General features: G+C 52.1%; 1 protein-coding gene across 3 annotated transcripts in view; it reads left to right on the forward strand.

Annotated features, from left to right (window-relative positions):
* NCAPD2 (non-SMC condensin I complex subunit D2) overlaps positions 1 to 20,402 on the forward strand; it is a 164,067-nt gene that overhangs the window by 64,117 nt on the left and 79,548 nt on the right. For all 3 annotated transcript variants that reach the window (XM_075348321.1, XM_075348320.1, XM_075348322.1), the window contains exons 9-12: positions 1,242 to 1,389; positions 12,229 to 12,426; positions 13,275 to 13,409; positions 14,923 to 15,010. In XM_075348321.1, coding sequence (XP_075204436.1) covers positions 1,242 to 1,389; positions 12,229 to 12,426; positions 13,275 to 13,409; positions 14,923 to 15,010 — 569 coding nt within the window. The remainder of the gene's footprint in view (positions 1 to 1,241; positions 1,390 to 12,228; positions 12,427 to 13,274; positions 13,410 to 14,922; positions 15,011 to 20,402) is intronic.

Below are 20,402 nucleotides of genomic sequence, written 5' to 3' on the forward strand. Positions count from 1 at the left end.
CTTTCCACCTTAACCAAGACATTACCCTGCCTTCCTTTTGTCCGGCTCCTGTTCATCGCTTTGAAAAAGCGTTGCATACTCTGGATCTGGTGCGGGCGCTCCGGATCTATGTGTCTCGCACCGCTGCTCTTAGGCGGTGCACCGCTCTTTTTGTGCTAACCACAGGTCGGCGTAAGGGTCTCTCTGCTTCTAAGCCAACCTTAGCCCGTTGGATTAGGTCGACCATTTCCGATGCCTACCAGTGTTCTCAGGTGCCTCCCCCGCCGGGGATCAAGGCACACTCGACCAGAGCTGTCGGTGCCTCTTGGGCTTTCAGGCACCAGGCTACGGCTCAGCAGGTCAGGCTGCCACTTGGACTAGCCTGCATACCTTTTCGAAGCACTACCAAGTGCATGCTCTTGCTTCGGCAGATGCGAGCTTGGGCAGACGCATCCTTCAGGCGGCTGTCGCCCATTTGTTAAGTTAGGTTCTGCCTACTTCTCAGTTTTTCTGTTTATTCCCACCCATGGACTGCTTTGAGACGTCCCAATGTCTGGGTCTCCCATAGGAACGATAAAGAAAGAGAATTTTGTTTACTTACCGTAAATTCTTTTTCTTATAGTTCTGTATTGGGAGACCCAGCACCCTCCCTGTTGCCTGTTGGCAGTTTCTTGTTCCGCGTGTTATCACCGGCTGTTGTCATGGACAGAGTCTCCGGTTGTTCCGGTTCTTGTTCTGTTTTACTTGTGGGTGGCTATTCTCCTTCAGCTTTTGCACTAAACTGGCTAGATCTGGTTCTCCAGGGGGTGTATAGGCTCAGAGGGAGGAGCTACACTTTTTAGTGTAGTACTTTGTGTGTCCTCCGGAGGCAGAAGCTATACACCCAATGTCTTGGTCTCCCAATACGGAACTATAAGAAAAAGAATTTACGGTAAGTAAACAAAATTCTCTTTTTTTGATACAAAGCCTAAGAATGCAAAAGAACCGTGTAATGTAGTCCAGGCAGCTTGGGCTCGAATATCTGTTCGCAGTCATCAGAAATTAAAAGTTATACTAATATATTAGTTCAGTGATTAACAGAAAAGCTGAGTCTGTAAACAAACATCTGTTTATTTTTTCCTTCCTTACAGCTGGTTATTCCTCTTTAGTCATTTCCAGTTTTATATTTGGAGTTGATTGTGCAGTTGCTCCCACAAAAAAAAACAAAACTGCTAAAGTTATAACCGATCTGTCCTCTACATTCTCACACACTTTTGTTACAGAAAGGTTGGGGAGAAGTCCTGCCAGGATCTCTCCCGGGACACCTCTGCGGTGAAGACGTTGTACACCTTTATCACCCAGCTCTCGGAGAAGATTCCTGCAATCATCATGCCTAATATTAGTGTTCTTCTGGATTACTTGGATGGGGAGGTAAAGTATTAATCCTTTTTCAGTAAAAAGTAATCTAATTGGTGAAGACCAGCTTAACCAATCTTAGGCTATGTGCGCACTAGAAATGTGAAGTTTCTCAAGAAAAATTCTTGAGAAACTTCTGGGAGTGAAAGATTTCCGGACCTCCGGAAAAAATCTGCACCAAATCCGCATGCAGATTAGCCGCGATTTTCCCGCGGGTGGTTCCCTGCGGATTTTGCAGGCTGTACTGCCGAAATCCGCAGGGTACCTGCGGAAAAGAATTGACATGCTCATTTTCTCAAGAAATTTTCTCGAGAAATTCTTCTCAAGGAAATTTCTTGAGAAAAATCCGCAGCGTGCGCACAGCTATTTTTTTTTTTCCTCATAGAATTTGCTGGGAAATGTCTGCACAAAGATTGCAGACATTTCTCAAGAAATTTCCGCAGCAAATCCGCGGGTAAAACGCACTAGTGCGCACAGAACCTAACACTTCTTTATTTCTTTTTCGCTCCTAATTGGGAGACCCAGACAGTGGGGTGTATAGCTACTGCCTCTGGAGGCCGCACAAAGAACTACACTTAAAAGTGTAAGGCCCCTCCCCTTCTGGCTATACACCCTCCCGTAGGAGTACGGATTCCTCAGTTTTAGCTTTGTGCGCAGGAGGTCAGACACGCACGCATAGCTCCATTGTTTTTAGTCAGCAGCAGCTGCTGACTATGTCGGATGGAAGAAAAGAGGGCCCATACAGGGCTCCCAGCATGCTCCCTTCTCACCCCACTGTATGTCGGAGGTGTTTGTAAGGTTGAGGTACCCATTGCGGGTACGGCGGCAGGAGCCCACATGCTGATTCCTTCCCCATCCCTTTTTACAGGGCTCTGGGTGAAGTGGGATTTACTGGTCTCCAGGCACTGAGACCGTGCTCCATCTACAGCCCCTGGAGAAGATGCTGGATGGAGCGGAGTACATCAGGGACATGGCCCTGCTTCCTCAAGGTACTCTGTGTCCCCGTGCATTTGGCGCTCACACCGCAGCATGCTGGGTGTTGTAGTGCGCCGGGGACATCAGCGCTGCGGCGCTTGTGCCATGGCCTCATTCAGCTTCGCTGAAGCAGGCACACTTCTGGGAATCGGTCGCGCCGGCCGCTGGGACTGCGGCGCGGCTGGCACTTGTGGTGCGCCGGGGACTTCAGCGCGGGCCGCGCTTTTACGGCGGCCGCGCTGATAACTCGAGTCCCCGGCTTTTGCGGCCTGCTTCCGTTCGTTCCCGCCCCCAGACCTGCCAGTCAGGAGAGGGGCGGGACGCTGGTCAGTGCATCAGCGCCGAGGGCTGGAGTCGTTTTTACATACTCCAGCCCTCACAATCGGCACAGAGGGGACACTGTTTCCCGCACTTTTGTTTAGGAACTCCCACGGGCCGCCCCTCTCCACAGACACCGGCAGCCATTCCTGCTGACACGCTGAGCTGCAGAGGGGAGCCGGGGAGACCCAGACAAGGAATTCTGCGCCTCTTACCCGCTATTCAGCGGGCGGTAAGCAGCCCTCAGGGCTCACCCCCTCTTGTGCCAGTAGTATTCTTAGTATTTTGTTTCTACAAATACTTTGTATTGCATAGCGCTGGTCGCCCTTTGGCTATAGACTCTCTCACATTGCAGAGAGCCAGCAGCATGTCGTCCGTAAAACGCAAGGGTGCCAAGGCACAGACATTATATGCTTCCTGCACCGCATGTGGGACTTTTCTACCGGCAGGCTCCACGGACCCCCATTGTGTGCAGTGCTCGGCCCCTGCGGCGCTTGCACAGTCGGGACCTCTGCTGGACGTGACCCAGGGTGTACCACCTGTGAATGCTGTCCAGGTGACAGGAACTGAGTTTGCAGCTTTTGCTGACAGAATGTCTCTCACTATGTCACAAATTCTTGACACATTGCGAGCTAGGCCTGTACTTCAGGCCACGGACACTGTGCAATCATTGCCCCCTGGTCCCCCTCAGCTGAATTACCTCCAAGCTCCGGGACGGGCACATACACCTCAGGGTGAAGACTCGGACTCGGACGATGGCCCCGGGCAGCCTAAGCGGGCTCGCTATGACGGGCCTTCACATTCATCTCAATGGTCAGGATCCCAGCGAGATGAATCTATGGGTGATGAGGCGGACGTAACTGATCAGGATTCTGATCCTGGGCCCGCTCTCAATCTAGATACACCAGATGGTGACGCCATAGTTAATGATCTTATATTTAACATCAATAAGATGTTAAATATTTCCCCACCAGCTCCTCTTGTAGAGGAGTCAGCTTCGCAGCACGAGAGAATCCATTTCAGATACCCTAACCGTACATTAAGCACTTTTCTGGACCACGCTGACTTTAGAGACGCAATCCAGAAACCCCACGCTTATCCTGAAAGGCGTTTTTCTAAACGGCTTAAAGATACACGCTATCCTTTTCCCCCTGAGGTGGTCAAGGGTTGGACCCAGTGTCCAAAAGTGGATCCTCCAATTTCCAGGCTTGCAGCTAGATCCTTGGTTGCAGTTGAAGATGGAGCGGCACTTAAAGATGCCACTGACAGGCAGATGGAGCTCTGGCTGAAATCCATCTATGAAGCGATTGGAGCGTCGTTAGCGCCATCTTTTGCGGCCGTATGGGCACTCCAAGCTATCTCAGCCGGGCTTGCGCAAGTCGACTCAGTCACACGTGCATTTGCCCCGCAGGTAGCACCATTGACCTCGCAAATGGCGGCATTCGCGTCGTACGCGATTAATGCTGTTCTTGACGCTACAAGCCGCACGGCAGTGGCGTCAGCCAACTCCGTTGTTTTGCGTAGGGCCCTGTGGTTGAGACATTGGAAAGCAGATTCTCATTCCAAGAAGTGCTTAACCAATTTGCCTTTTTCTCGTGACCGATTGTTTGGAGAGCGTTTGGATGAAATCATCAAACACTCCAAGGGTAAGGACTCATCCTTACCGCAACACAGACAAAACAAACCCCAACAGAGGAAGGGTCAGTCTGGTTATCGGTCCTTTCGAGGACCGGGCAGGTCCCAATTCGCCTCGTCAAAAAAGACTCAAAAAGACCAGAGACGCTCAGATTCTTGGAGGTCTCAGTCACGCCCAAAAAGGACAGCCGGAGGAACCGTTGCCAAGACGGCGTCCTCCTGACTTGCAGTCTCCGATTCCCACACCCGCGGTCGGTGGGAGGCTTTCCCACTTTGGCGACATTTGGCTGTCACGCGTCAAAGACCGTTGGGTGAGGGATATTCTGTCTCACGGGTACAGGATAGAGTTCAGTTCTCGTCCGCCAACTCGTTTCTTCAGAACTTCTCCACCACCAGACCGAGCCGATGCTCTGTTGCAGGCGGTGGCCGCTCTAAAGGCGGAAGGAGTGGTGACCTCCGTCCCTCTTCAGGAACAAGGTCACGGTTTTTACTCCAATCTGTTTGTGGTCCCAAAAAAGGACGGATCGTATCGACCCGTCCTGGATCTAAAGTTGCTCAACAGACACGTAAAAGTCAGGAGGTTCCGGATGGAATCCCTACGCTCCGTCATAGCCTCAATGTCTCAAGGAGATTTTCTAGCATCAATAGATATCAAAGATGCGTATCTCCACGTGCCGATTGCACCAGAGCATCAGCGTTTCCTACGCTTCGTCATACACGACGAACACCTGCAGTTCGTAGCGTTACCTTTCGGTCTGGCAACAGCCCCCCGGGTCTTCACCAAAGTCATGGCAGCAGTAGTAGCTGTTCTGCACTCGCAGGGTCACTCGGTCATCCCGTATCTAGACGACCTGCTTATAAAGGCACCCTCTCAAGAGGCATGCCAGCACAGTCTGAAGGTGGCACTAGACACTCTCCAGAGTTTCGGGTGGATTATCAACTTTCCAAAGTCTCATCTAACCCCGACCCAATCTCTGACTTATCTTGGCATGGAGTTTCATACTCTCTCAGCGATAGTGAAGCTTCCACTGGACAAGCAGTGCTCGCTACGGACTGGAGTGCAATCTCTCCTTCAGAGCCAGTCGCTCTCACTGAGGCGCCTCATGCATTGCCTAGGAAAGATGGTAGCAGCAATGGAGGCAGTCCCGTTCGCGCAGTTTCATCTGCGCCCTCTACAATGGGACATTCTACGCCAATGGGATGGGAAATCGACGTCCCTCGACAGGACTGTCTCCCTCTCTCAGACTGCCAAGGACTCTCTGCGTTGGTGGCTTCTCCCCACCTCATTGTCACAGGGAAAGTCGTTCCTTCCCCCGTCCTGGGCAGTGGTCACGACGGATGCGAGCCTATCAGGGTGGGGAGCGGTGTTTCTCCACCACAGGGCTCAGGGGACGTGGACTCAGGAAGAGTCCACCCGGCAGATCAATGTTCTGGAAATCAGAGCAATCTATCTTGCCCTGCGAGCCTTCCAACAATGGCTGGAAGGCAAGCAGATTCGGATTCAGTCGGACAATTCCACGGCGGTGGCGTACATCAACCACCAAGGGGGAACACGCAGTCGCCAAGCTTTTCAAGAAGTCCAGCGGATTTTGACGTGGGTGGAAAGCAGAGCGTCCACCATATCCGCAGTTCACATCCCAGGCGTGGAAAACTGGGAAGCAGACTTTCTCAGTCGCCAGGGCATGGACGCAGGAGAATGGTCCCTTCACCCGGACGTGTTTCAGCAGATCTGTTGCCGCTGGGGGACGCCGGACGTCGATCTGATGGCGTCACGGCACAACAACAAGGTCCCAGTTTTCATGGCACGGTCTCACGATCACCGAGCACTGGCGGCAGACGCCTTGGTTCAGGATTGGTCGCAATTCCGACTCCCCTATGTGTTCCCACCTCTAGCATTGTTACCCAGAGTTCTCCGGAAAATCAGGTCCGACTGCCATCGAGCCATACTCGTCGCTCCAGATTGGCCAAGAAGGTCGTGGTACCCGGATCTGTGGCATCTCACGGTAGGCCAACCGTGGACACTACCAGACCGTCCAGATTTGCTGTCTCAAGGGCCGTTTTTCCATCTGAATTCTGCGGCCCTGAACCTGACTGTGTGGCCATTGAGTCCTGGATCCTAGCGGCCTCAGGTTTATCTCATGAAGTTGTTGCCACAATGAGACAGGCTAGAAAACCATCCTCAGCTAAGATCTATCACAGGACGTGGAAGATATTCTTAGCGTGGTGCTTGGCTCAAGGGTTTTCTCCCTGGCCATTTGCATTGCCAATTTCTTCAGCGCTCTATTGGGAGACCCAGACGATTGGGGTATAGCTACTGCCCTCCGGAGGCCACACAAAGCACTACACTAAAAAGTGCAAGGCCCCTCCCCTTCTGGCTATACCCCCCCGTGACATCACGGGTTCTCCAGTTTTAGCTTTGTGTGCGAAGGAGGTCAGACATCCATGCATAGCTCCACAGATTTTAGTCAGCAGTAGCTGCTGACTATGTCGGATGGAAGAAAAGAGGGCCCATATAGGGCCCCCAGCATGCTCCCTTCTCACCCGTGGATGGTGTTGTAAGGTTGAGGTACTTATTGCTAGTACAGAGGCCGGAGCCCACATGCTGTTTTCCTTCCCCATCCCCATGAGGGGCTCTGGGTGAAGTGGGATCTTACCGGTCTCCAGGCACTGAGACCGAGCTCCATCCACAGACCCAAAAGAACCTGCTGGATATGGAGCTGAGTATCGTCAGGGACAGGGCCCTGCTACATCAAGGTACTCTGTGTCCCCATGCACATCGCGCCCACACACACCAGCATTGCTGGGAGTGTTAGTGCGCCGGGGACAACAGCGCGGAGCGCTGGTGCTATTATTCACTGCAGCTTTGCTGAGTGAATTTATGTATTGAAAACGGCCGCGCCGGCCGCTGCTGATTGTTTTTTACATTGTGGCACGGCTGGGACTTCTGGTGCGCCGGGGGACTTCGGCGTCGGCCGTGCACATAGGACGGCCGCGCTTATTACTCGAGTCCCCGGCTTTGCGGCCTAGCTTTCGTTTCGTTCCCGCCCCAGCCCTGCCAGTCAGAGGAGGGGCGGGACGCTGTACAGAAGCTCAGCGCAGGGAGCTGGAGTCTGCTTTGCATTCTCCAGCCCCCTCTCACTGAACACAGTGAGACGCCGGGTTCCCGCTCTTGGCTGGGGCTCGCCCACGGCCCGCCCCTCTGCACAGGACGGGGAAGAGAAGCCGGCAGCCATTATGGTTTCCACTCTGGGAGAACGGAACCAGTCACAGGTTTTTGGGCGACCTCACACCCGCTCTTGTGCGGGCGGTAAGCAGTACTGACACCACTAATGCTGAAGTGGGCTTTTGGACTGTGTGCTGATATGCTATGCACTGTACTGTACTGTCGCTATTCTGGGCAACAGCAGCAAATAAGCAATGCTGCTGAGGCACAAGCTTTCAATGCTTCTTCGTTTGCATGTGCTGCAGTGTTTACTGTCAGATTGGGCAACAGCAGCAGTAGAGCAATTTGTGCTAAGGCACAAGCTTTCAATGCTGCTTCGCTTGCATGTGCTGCACGGTTTATTGTTATGCTATACATTCACTGTATGTCGCTATTCTTGGCTAATGCGCCCAGATAAACAGACAAAAGCAGCAGTAGAGCAATGGTGCTACGGCACAAGTTTTCAATGCTGCTTGACTTGCATGGGCTGCAGTGTTTACTGTCATGCTTGTATGCTATACATTCACTGTATGTCGCTATCCTTGGCTAATGTTCCTGGATAAATAGACAACAGCAGCAGAAAGGCTAGGGTGCTAACGCGCAAGCTTTCAATGCTGCTTGGATTGCATGGGCTGCAGTGTTTACTGTCATGCTGTATGCTATACATTCACTGTATGTCGCTATCCTTGTCTCATGCTCCTAGATAAATAGACAACAGCAGCAGAAGAGCAAATGTGCCAAGCCACAAGTTTTCAATGCTGCGTGTACTACATGTACTGAAGTGTTTATGGCTACGATTCGTTATTAAAGACGAGAATATTTCGTTTCGTAGCCATACCCTTTGGCTGGCGACAGCCCCACGGGTGTTCACCAAGTTCGTGGCAGCAGAGGGAGCAGTCCCGCGCTCTCACGGTCACTCTGTGATCCTTTACTTGGGCAATCTACTGGTCAAGGCACTCTCCTTTAGAAGCATGCCAACACAACCTGAACATGGCGCTGGACCCTTCCCAGAGTTTCGGGTGGGTCTTCAACTTTTCAAGGTTGAACCCAATCGCTGGCATCTCCTGGAGAGTTTTCACACTCTCTCAGCGATAGTGAAGCTTCCGCTGGACAAACAGCGTTCACTACAGACGAGGGGGCAGTCTCTCCTTCAAGGAGGCGCCTCATCCAGAGGCGAGCTTTTTTCACGCAGTTTCATCTGCGTCCGCCTCAATAGCACATTCTTCGCTTATGGGAGGGAAGTCGATGTCCCTACACAGGAACGTGTCACTTTTCCAGACGGTCAAAGACCGTCTTCAGAGGAGTCCACTCTTCAACTCAGTGGTCTGGAGCTCTGGGCAGTGTATCTTGCACTGCAAGCCTTCCTGCAGTGGCTGGAATGCAAATAGATCCGAATTCAGTCGGACTATCCACAGCGGTGGCATACACCAACCACCAAGGCGGACTACGCAGTCGACAAGCCTCCCAAGAGGTCCGGCGGATTCTGCTATGGGTAGAAGACAGAGCATACACCATATCAGCTGTTCATATCCCGGGCGTACAACACTAGGAAGCAGACTTCCTCAGTCGCCAGGGCGTGGACGCAGGGGAATGGGCTCTGCACCCGTTTGTTTTCAAGAAATCTGTAGCCGCAGGATGAAGACGGACGTCGACGTCATGGCTTCTCGGCAACAACAAGGTCCCGATTTTCATGACGCGGTCTTACGATCAAAGAGCTCTGGCGACAGGCGCCTTGGCTCAGGATTGGTCACAGTTCCAGCTACCGATTGCTGCCACACCATCCTCGTCGCCCCAAACTGGCCGGGGAGGTCGTGGTACCGAGATCTGTGGCACCTCACCGTCGGTCGACCGTGAGCACGACGTCATTGCCACCATGAGACGGGCTAGCCAGCCGCGGTCTGCCAAGATCTACCACAACTCGTGGAAGATATTCTTATCTTAGTGTTCTGCTCAGGGAGTGTCTCCCTGGCCATCGGCATTGCCTACTTTGCCTTCCCTCCTGCAATCTGGTTGGGAAAGAGGTTGGTCGCTCGGCTCCCTTTAAGGGCAAGTCTCGGCACTATCCGTGTTCTTTTCAGAAGCGTCTAGCACGTCTTCCTAAGGTGCGCACGTTACTACAGGGGGTTTGTCATATTGTGCCCCCGTACAAGCGGCCGTTAGATCCATGGGATCTGAACAGGGTACTAGTTGCTCTCCAGAAGCCGCCTTTCGAGCCTCTGAGGGAAGTTTCCCTTTCGCGCCTGTCACAGAAAGTGGCCTTTCTGGTTGCGATCACGTCGCTTCGGCGAGTGTCTGAGCTGGCGGCTCTGTCATTCAAGGCTCCCTTCCTAGTATTCCACCAGGACAAGGTGGTGCTGCGCCCTATTCAGGAGTTTCTCCCTAAGGTTGTATCCGCGTTTCTTCTTAATCAGGATATATCCTTACCTTCCTTTTGTTCTCATCCGGTTCTCCGGTATGAAAAGGATTTACAGTTGTTAGTTCTGGGGAGAGCACTCAGAATCTACATTTCCCGCACGGCGCCCATGCGCCGCTCTGATGCATTTTTTGTCCTTGTCGCTGGTACGCGCAAGGGGTTGCAGGTTTCTAAAGCCACCATGGCTCGATGGATCAAAGAACCAATTCTTGAAGACTACCGTTCTGCGGGGCTTCCGGTTCCTTCAGGGCTGAAGGCCCATTCTACCAGAGCCGTAGGTGCGTCCTGGGCATTACGACACCAGGCTACGGCTCAACAGGTGTGCCAGGCAGCTACCTGGTCGAGCCTGCACATTTTTTCACCAAACATTATCAGGTGCATACCTATGCTTCGGCGGACGCCAGCCTAGGTAGAAGAGCCCTGCAGGCGGCAGTTGCCTCCCCGTAGGGGAGGGCTGTTTTGCAGCTCTAACATGAGGTATTTCTTTACCCACCCAGGGACAGCTTTTGGACGTCCCAATCGTCTGGGTCTCCCAATAGAGCGCTGAAGAAGAAGGGAATTTTGTTACTTACCGTAAATTCCTTTTCTTCTAGCTCTTATTGGGAGACCCAGCACCCGCCCTGTTGTCCTTCGGGATTTTTTTGTTGTTTGCGGGTACACATGTTGTTCATGTTGAACGGTTTTTCAGTTCTCCGATGTTACTCGGAGTTAATTTGTTTAAACCAGTTATTGGCTTTCCCCCTTCTTGCTTTGGCACTAAAACTGGAGAACCCGTGATGTCACGGGGGGGTATAGCCAGAAGGGGAGGGGCCTTGCACTTTTTAGTGTAGTGCTTTGTGTGGCCTCCGGAGGGCAGTAGCTATACCCCAATCGTCTGGGTCTCCCAATAAGAGCTAGAAGAAAAGGAATTTACGGTAAGTAACAAAATTCCCTTCTTTTCTTTCCTTCCTGCAGTCTGGGTTGGAAAAAGGTTTGTCGCTTAGCTCTCTTAAGGGTCAAGTCTCCGCGCTATCCGTGTTCTTTCAGAAGCGCTTGGCACGGCTTTCTAAAGTACGCACGTTTCTCCAAGGAGTTTCTCATATCGTTCCTCCTTACAGACGGCCATTGGAACCCTGGGATCTGAACAAGGTTCTCATTGCTCTCCAGAAGCCGCCTTTCGAGCCTTTGAAAGAGGTTTCCCTTTCTCGGCTTTCACAAAAGGTAGTTTTTCTTGTGGCGGTCACGTCTCTTCGAAGAGTGTCCGAGCTAGCGGCGTTATCTTGCAAATCTCCCTTCCTGGTGTTTCACCAAGACAAGGTAGTACTGCGTCCAATTCCAGAGTTTTCTCCCAAGGTGGTTTCTTCCTTTCATCTCAATCAGGATATCACTTTGCCATCTTTGTGTCCGCATCCAGTTCACCAATTTGAAAAGGGTTTACATCTGTTGGACCTGGTGAGAGCACTCAGGATTTACATTTCTCGCACGGCGTCTCTACGCCGTTCTGATGCGCTCTTTGTCCTAGTCGCTGGTCAGCATAAGGGATCGCAAGCTTCCAAATCCACCCTGGCGCGGTGGATCAAGGAACCAATTCTTCACACATACCGTTCTGCTGGGCTTCCGATTCCATCTGGACTGAAGGCCCATTCTACCAGAGCCGTGGGTGCGTCCTGGGCATTGCGGCATCAGGCTACGGCTCAGCAAGTGTGCCAGGCGGCTACCTGGTCGAGTCTGCACACGTTTACCAAACACTATCAAGTGCATACCTACGCTTCGGCAGATGCCAGCCTAGGTAGACAGGTCCTTCAGGCGGCGGTGGCGGCCCACCTGTAGGAAGAGGCTGTCTGACAGCCCGTTCATGTGGTATCTTTTTACCCACCCAGGGACTGCTTTTGGACGTCCCACTGTCTGGGTCTCCCAATTAGGAGCGAAAAAGAAGAAGGGAATTTTGTTTACTTACCGTAAATTCCTTTTCTTCTAGCTCCAATTGGGAGACCCAGCACCCGCCCTATTTGTTCTTAGGGTTTCGTTTTTCGGGTGCACATGTTGTTCATGTTGTTTCTTAAGTTCTCCGATCTTGTTATCGGATTGAATTTGTTTTTGAAACTGTTATTGGCTTTCCTCCTCCTTGCTTTGGTACTAAAACTGAGGAATCCGTACTCCTACGGGAGGGTGTATAGCCAGAAGGGGAGGGGCCTTACACTTTTAAGTGTAGTTCTTTGTGCGGCCTCCAGAGGCAGTAGCTATACACCCCACTGTCTGGGTCTCCCAATTGGAGCTAGAAGAAAAGGAATTTACGGTAAGTAAACAAAATTCCCTTCTTTTCTTACCCTAGCCATACGTGATGAGGAACGCAGTACTGACTGTTATGGGAGAGGCGATCATCCGTGTCCTCAGTGGAGACAATCTGGACGAATCAGAAAAAAACACAAGGGACACTTTCCTGGACACCCTCCAGGAGCACATACACGACGTGAACGCTTTTGTTCGTTCGTGTGTCCTGCAGATTTACAATCGTATTGTGCAAGAAAAGGTGAGTGCAGAGTTCGTTTACAGTTTTAGGAAACCTCCTGGTCCTCTTTGAGCTGGTGTCTCATGTTTGTGACTATTACGTATTTGCACATTGGCGTTTTTCTTTCCGAGCCCGGATCGTGACACGTAGATGTGTGAATGCAGCCATGTTGGAAGCCTCATGTCTTCTTGTTCCCTGTATCTTGGGTTAATCAATGAAGGCATGCATAACATGGCACCTGTGTGTTAATCGGGTGTTGATGAATAGACCCGGACTTCTTGCTTTTGGGAGGTGGTTGTGTTGGGGGAGACCTCCTAAGGGGGGTCTCTCTCAGGGTCACGGAGAAGGATTCCAAATCAAATCTGTACAGACATATATGAATTAAAATGATCACACAGAGACATGTCTCTATCTGGGAAAGGTACAATGCCCTTCTAACCTGTATATTATAAAATACACAGTTATACAGTTCAACATTGTCCTTGATTGGTTAGAGATAAGCGACAAGGCTCATGTAGTACTACGTCAGCCTGCAACTAGCATTCTGATACCAATTTGAACCAGCTACTGAATACTTGCATTGTTCAGCCTAGTATTTGTTTCAATAACCCAATCCAAAAGGCGCATCCTAATATGCACATCAGCATCTGATCAATAATCATGCAAACACAGATGATCTTATTATTTTGGACAATTGATTCATAGCTAGGCTCTCACAGTTGTACCCGCTACTACATAGATGTCCTCTCCGTCGCTATGTTAAAGCGGCCACTGGCATTCACTAGTTACTTTCAATTCTTTGGTTCTCTACATTTTTGTCTGTTACCGCCTTGTTTGTATTTGGTTTTACCAATCCCTTTGTCTTCTAGGCTCTGCCATTGTCTCGTTTCCAGTCAGTGGTCACATTAGTGGTCGGTCGTCTGTTTGACAAAACTGTGAAGGTTTGCAAAAATGCCATACAGGTCCTTGCATCTTTTCTTGCGAACAATCCTTTCACTTGTAAGGTAAGTGTCCAATATGTGAGCTTACACCAGCAGCTCTCCAGTAATTATTTGCATACAGCAAAGGCTGTACGCTGCTGTTTTGATCAATGCCAGTTACTTCTTCCCGTGTGATTTTGGTCTCACTAATGCAGTGAGAGAGAGCTGCTGTCCCCTGACTGCCTGCAGAGTTTGTACTTTTAGGTGCAGCCTTGGGCTGTCTTTGGCTTACTGCTTGTGATGGGTTCTCCTCTGTCAGCTCTAACAAGCAGGAGGCAGAGGGATGGACTGAAGCTGCATCTTGTAGCAATACAAATCAGAGGCGATCATTGCATTCTCTTCTAGATCGTTGTCTCTTGTATAAAGCAGAAATAACATATTTATATAGCGCTATTCCACAGCGCTTAACATACATTGGCAACACTGTCCCCATCGGGGCTCACAATCTAAATTCCCTATCAGTATGATTTTGGAGTGTGGGAGCAAACCCACACAAACACGGGGAGAACATACAAACTCCTTGCTGATGTTGTCCTTGGTTAATTTGAACCAAGGACTCCAGCGCTGCAAGACTGCCGTGCTAACCACTGAGCGACCCTGCCGTGCTAACCACTGAGCGACCCTGCCGTGCTAACCACTGAGCGACCCTGCCGTGCTAACCACTGAGCGACCCTGCCGTGCTAACCACTGAGCGACCCTGCCGTGCTAACCACTGAGCGACCCTGCCGTGCTAACCACTGAGCGACCCTGCCGTGCTAACCACTGAGCGACCCTGCCGTGCTAACCACTGAGCGACCCTGCCGTGCTAACCACTGAGCGACCCTGCCGTGCTAACCACTGAGCGACCCTGCCGTGCTAACCACTGAGCGACCCTGCCGTGCTAACCACTGAGCGACCCTGCACTCTGTTGCCTGGCCGTTTACCATGGAACAAGGGGATGGGTCTAATCTTGAAGGCTTTCATAGGTGTAGTCCTCTAGGGTGATCTATTAATATAGGAGAGCATGTGCAGATGGGCTGGGTGGACTGGTATCATGTGACAGTCGTATGAGAGGCTCATAATCTATGGATGTAACTGGGATGAGGTACCTAGAAGCCTCCTGCACATGGTGCATTTTTTAGTATTTTTTTGTAAGATCAATCTTCAGGAGGCACTGCTCGGTGGTAGGCAGTGTGCACTGGAAGTTGGACAGTCCGGTTCAGCAGTATCGTTGTTACTATTCTGAACAATGTCCTCTCCTGTGGTCTTTGCAGAGACTCCTTTTGTCTCTGTAGCATCCTAGAAGCGCAGCGATCCTGCCAAATTAAGAGCAGTGTTTACAAGCTCAACAGCAAAGACCTTGCAAGTGTGGTGCTGCTTGCCTAGGAGACCGACCACCAGATACATTGCAGAGATGGCCAGTAACATAGGAAATAAGCAGTAAATTAAAACCCCATCTTTTATTGAAATAAGACTTTGTACGATAGGCAGTCTGTCATTAGTGGTTGTCTTTGAGTAAGATTAGGTAATTACCCCTTATTTGCATGGTTTGTTGCAGCTGAGCAGCGCGGACTTACAGGCTCCTCTGGAAAAAGAGAGAACAAAGTTGAAGGAACTTCAAGACCAACAAAAAAAGAAACCGCCAGGTGCGTCTGTGTCCAGGAGGCCATAGTGTTCCTCACGTCAGTTTCCATTCGCCACCTTGACTTTCTTCAGCGCTCTATTGGGAGACCCAGACGATTGGGTATAGCTACTGCCCTCTGGAGGCCACACAAAGCACTACATTAAAAGTGCAAGGCCCCTCCCCCTCTGGCTATACCCCCCCCGTGGCATCACGGGTACTCCAGTTTTAGCTTTGTGTGCGAAGGAGGTCAGACATTCCATACATAGCTCCACAGATTTTAGTCAGCAGTAGCTGCTGACTATTTCGGATGGAAGAAAAGAGGACACATATAGTGTCCCCAGCATGCTCCCTTCTCACCCCTGGATGGTGTTGTAAGGTTGAGGTACCTATTGCTGGTACAGGGCTGGAGCCTGACATGCTGTTTTCCTTCCACATCCCCTTGGGGGCTCTGTGGAAGTGGGATCCTGCCGGCCTCAAAGCTCTGACGCCGGGCTCCATCCACAGACCCATTAGAACCTGATGGATACGGAGCAGGAGTACCATCAGGGACCGGGCCCTGCATCATACAGGTACTCTGTGTCCCCGGCAGGCACAGACACACTCCGGGCTGGCTGGGTGTTGTAGTGCGCCGGGGACCGTACACTGAGCTGGTGTTCCTACAGTTATCTGGGGGACTTTGTGTTCTGGGAACGCAGCGCCGACCCCCTCTGGACCGGGCGGCGCTGCTGTGACTTGTGGTGCGCCGGGGATACGCCGACCGCGCTTTTACGGCGGCGGCGTTTATAACTCTAGTCCCCGGCTTTTTTTGGGCCTAGGACGCCGGCAGCTCCGATCGTTCCCGCCCCCACCCTGTCAATCAGGGTAGGGGAGAGACGCTGTTTCACGGCAGCGAGGAGGGCTGGAGCCTGATTTACATGCTCCAGCCCTCACACTAGGCACAGAGGGAAGCAGGCTTCCCGCTCTTGGTCAGGAACGCCCAGGGCCCGCCCCCCTTCTTCTCTCAGAACGCCGGCAGCCATTACATGCATGTCTGGCTGGAGGAAGGACGCAAGGCTCTGGGAGACCTGGACTAGGGGGTTTTTGGCGACCACACACCCGCTCTTAAGCGGGCGGTAAGCGGCTTTTCAGCTGGCCCCTCTAGTGCCTCAGTGTATGTTAGTGTATTGTGTCACTGGACATAGATATTTATTGATTTCCTGCACTGTAAGGTCGCTTCTGGCTGAATACCCCAGATCGCTCTGAGGAGGCAGCAACATGTCATCCACAAGACGCAAGGCTGCCAAGGCTAGGGCTGTGTGCACTGCGTGTGCTGCATGTGGGGCTAATCTACCAGCAGGCTCCAAGGACCCCCATTGTGTGCAATGCTCCGACCCGGTGCTGCTTCGCCAGCCGGAGTCAGGAGGGAGAGTGACCCAGGCTGAGACGCCTGTAAGTCCTGCCCCGGTGTCGGGGACAGACTTTGCAGTTTTTGCGGTTAATATGTCTGTGACTATGGCAAAAATCCTGGAAACTTTGCAATCCATGCCTGGGGCTCAGTCTATGGACACGGCGAGGTCTATGTCCTCTAATCCTCCGCAGTTGGATTTAATCCAGACTGCAAGGGGGTCCCCGGCTTCTCAGGATGAGTATAATGACTCAGATGATTGCCCCAGCCACCCCAAGCGGGCTCGCTGGGAAAGACCCTCGACGTCATCACACTGCTCAGGGTCTCAGCGCAATCAGTCTCCCTGTGATGTGTCTGATGAGAGTGATCAGGAATCCACTCCTGGAACCCCTCTCAATCTGGATACCCCTGATGGGGATGCCATGGTAAACGACCTTATCTCAGCCATCAATAGGCTGTTGGATATTTCTCCCCCAGCCCCTTCAGCAGAAGAGGCAGCGGCAGAGCAGGAGAAATTTCGTTTCCTCTATCCCAAGCGTAAATTAAGTGCTCTGTTGGATCACTCTGACTTCAGAGAATCAATCCAGAAGCACGACGCTCATCCAGAAAAGCGTTTCTCTAAACGTTCTAAGGATACACGTTATCCTTTCCCCCCTGATGTGGTCAAGCGCTGGACCCAGTGTCCAAAGGTGGACCCCCCGATTTCCAAGCTTGCAGCTAGATCCATAGTTGCAGTGGAGGATGGCGCTTCACTTAAGGATGCCAATGACAGACAGATGGACCTTTGGTTAAAATCTGTCTATGAAGCTATCGGCGCGTCGTTTGCTCCAGCATTCGCAGCCGTATGGGCACTCCAAGCTATTTCAGCTGGTTTAGCAAAAGTGGATGCTATCATACATCCAGCGGTGCCGCAAGTGGCGTCCCTTACCTCGCAGATGTCTGCGTTTGCGTCTTACGCTATCAATGCGGTCCTAGAATCTACCAGCCGCACCTCAATGGCGTCTGCCAATTCGGTAGTTTTGCGCAGAGCATTGTGGTTAAAGGACTGGAAAGCAGATGCTGGTTCCAAAAAATGTTTAACCAGCTTGCCTTTATCTAGAGATAGACTGTTTGGCGAGCCATTGGCTGACATCATTAAACAGTCCAAGGGTAAAGACTCTTCTTTACCCCAGCCCAGATCAAGCAAACCTCAGCAGAGAAAGTGGCAGCAGAAGTTTCAGTCCTTTCGAGGTTCGGGCAAAACACAATTCTCCTCGTCCAAAGGGACTCAGAGGACGCAAAGAAACTCAGATTCCTGGCGGGCTCATTCACGCCCCAAGAAAGCAAATGGAGGAACCGCTTCCAAAGCGGCTACCTCATGACTTCCAGTCCCCTCCCTCCGCATCTCCGGTCGGGGGCAGGCTCTCCCGCTTTTACGACACTTGGATGTCACAGGTCAAAGACCGGTGGGTGACAGACATTTTGTCGCGCGGGTACAGAATCGAGTTCAGTTCTCGTCCTCCAGCTCGGTTCTTCAGAACCTCCCCACATCCAGACCGTGTAGATGTCCTGCGGCAGGCGGTGGACTCCCTAAGAGCGGAAGGAGTAGTGGTTCCTGTACCGTCTCAGGAACAAGGGAGAGGGTTTTACTCCAATCTCTTTGTGGTGCCAAAAAAGGACGGCTCGTTCCGTCCTGTTCTGGACCTAAAACTGCTCAACAAACATGTGCACGCCAGACGGTTCCGGATGGAAACCCTCCGTTCTGTCATTGCCTCAATGTCTCAAGGAGACTTCCTTGCCTCAATAGACATCAAAGATGCTTATCTCCACGTGCCAATTGCTACAGAACATCAACGTTTTCTACGTTTTGTGATAGGAGACGACCATCTTCAGTTCGCAGCTCTGCCATTCGGTCTGGCGACAGCCCCCCGGGTCTTCACCAAGGTCATGGCGGCGGTGGTAGCAGTCCTGCACTCTCAGGGACACTCGGTGCTCCCTTACCTAGACGATCTACTTGTCAAGGCACCCTCTCAAGAGGCATGCCAACTCAGTCTACAGGCTACGCTGGAGACTCTCCAGACTTTTGGATGGATCATCAACTTTCCAAAGTCAAATCTGTCACCGACACAGTCACTAACGTATCTTGGCATGGAGTTCCATACTCGAGCAGCGAGAGTGAAGCTTCCACTAAACAAGCAGCGGTCCCTACAGACAGGGGTGCAATCTCTCCTTCAGGGCCAGTCGCACCCCTTACGGCGCCTCATGCACTTCCTAGGGAAGATGGTGGCAGCCATGGAAGCAGTTCCCTTTGCGCAGTTTCATCTGCGTCCACTTCAATGGGACATTCTCCGCCAATGGGACGGGAAGACGACTTCCCTAGACAGGAAAGTCTCTCTTTCCCAGACGGCCAAGGACTCTCTACAATGGTGGCTCCTTCCCACCTCATTGTCTCAGGGAAGATCCTTCCTGCCCCCATCCTGGGCAGTGGTCACGACAGATGCGAGTCTGTCGGGGTGGGGAGCAGTGTTTCTACACCACAGGGCTCAGGGGACGTGGACTCCGCAAGAGTCCACCCTTCAGATCAATGTTCTGGAAATCAGGGCAGTGTATCTTGCCCTACTAGCCTTTCAACAGTGGCTGGAAGGAAAGCAGATCCGAATCCAGTCGGACAACTCCACAGCGGTGGCATACATCAACCACCAAGGAGGGACGCGCAGTCGGCAAGCCTTTCAGGAAGTCCCGCGCATTCTGAATTGGGTGGAGGACACAGCATCCACCATCTCCGCGGTTCACATCCCAGGCGTAGAAAACTGGGAAGCAGACTTCCTCAGTCGCCAGGGTATGGACGCAGGGGAATGGTCCCTTCACCCGGACGTGTTTCAGGAAATCTGTCGCCGCTGGGGGGTGCCGGACGTCGACCTAATGGCGTCTCGGCACAACAACAAGGTCCCGGCATTCATGGCGCGGTCGCGCGATCAAAGAGCTCTGGCGGCAGACGCCTTGGTGCAAGATTGGTCGCAGTTCCGCCTCCCATATGTATTCCCGCCTCTGGCACTCTTGCCCAGAGTACTACGCAAGATCAGATCCGATTGCAGCCGCATCATACTCGTCGCCCCAGACTGGCCGAGGAGATCGTGGTATCCGGATCTGTGGCATCTCACGGTCGGCCGACCGTGGTCACTTCCAGACCGTCCAGACCTGCTGTCTCAAGGGCCGTTTTTCCATCAGAATTCTGCGGCCCTGAACCTGACTGTGTGGCCATTGAGTCCTGGATCCTATCAACAACAGGCTTATCACAGGGAGTGGTAGCCACAATGAGACAAGCTAGGAAGTCAACTTCTGCTAAGATCTACCACAGAACGTGGAAGATTTTCTTAACCTGGTGCTCTGCTCAGGGAGTGTCTCCCTGGCCATTTGCATTGCCCACTTTTCTGTCCTTCCTGCAATCAGGGTTGGAAAAGGGCTTGTCGCTCAGCTCCCTTAAAGGGCAAGTCTCGGCACTATCCGTGTTTTTTCAGAAGCGTCTAGCACGTCTTCCTAAGGTGCGCACGTTCCTGCAGGGGGTCTGTCATATTGTGCCCCCGTACAAGCGGCCGTTGGATTGCTGCCACACCATCCTCGTCGCCCCAAACTGGCCGGGGAGGTCGTGGTACCGAGATCTGTGGCACCTCACCGTCGGTCGACCGTGAGCACGACGTCATTGCCACCATGAGACGGGCTAGCCAGCCGCGGTCTGCCAAGATCTACCACAACTCGTGGAAGATATTCTTATCTTAGTGTTCTGCTCAGGGAGTGTCTCCCTGGCCATCGGCATTGCCTACTTTGCCTTCCCTCCTGCAATCTGGTTGGGAAAGAGGTTGGTCGCTCGGCTCCCTTTAAGGGCAAGTCTCGGCACTATCCGTGTTCTTTTCAGAAGCGTCTAGCACGTCTTCCTAAGGTGCGCACGTTACTACAGGGGGTTTGTCATATTGTGCCCCCGTACAAGCGGCCGTTGGATCCATGGGATCTGAACAGAGTACTAGTGGCTCTCCAGAAACCGCCTTTCGAGCCT

The sequence above is a fragment of the Anomaloglossus baeobatrachus genome, chromosome 5 (assembly GCF_048569485.1).
Source record: "Anomaloglossus baeobatrachus isolate aAnoBae1 chromosome 5, aAnoBae1.hap1, whole genome shotgun sequence".
NCBI lineage: Eukaryota > Metazoa > Chordata > Amphibia > Anura > Aromobatidae > Anomaloglossus > Anomaloglossus baeobatrachus.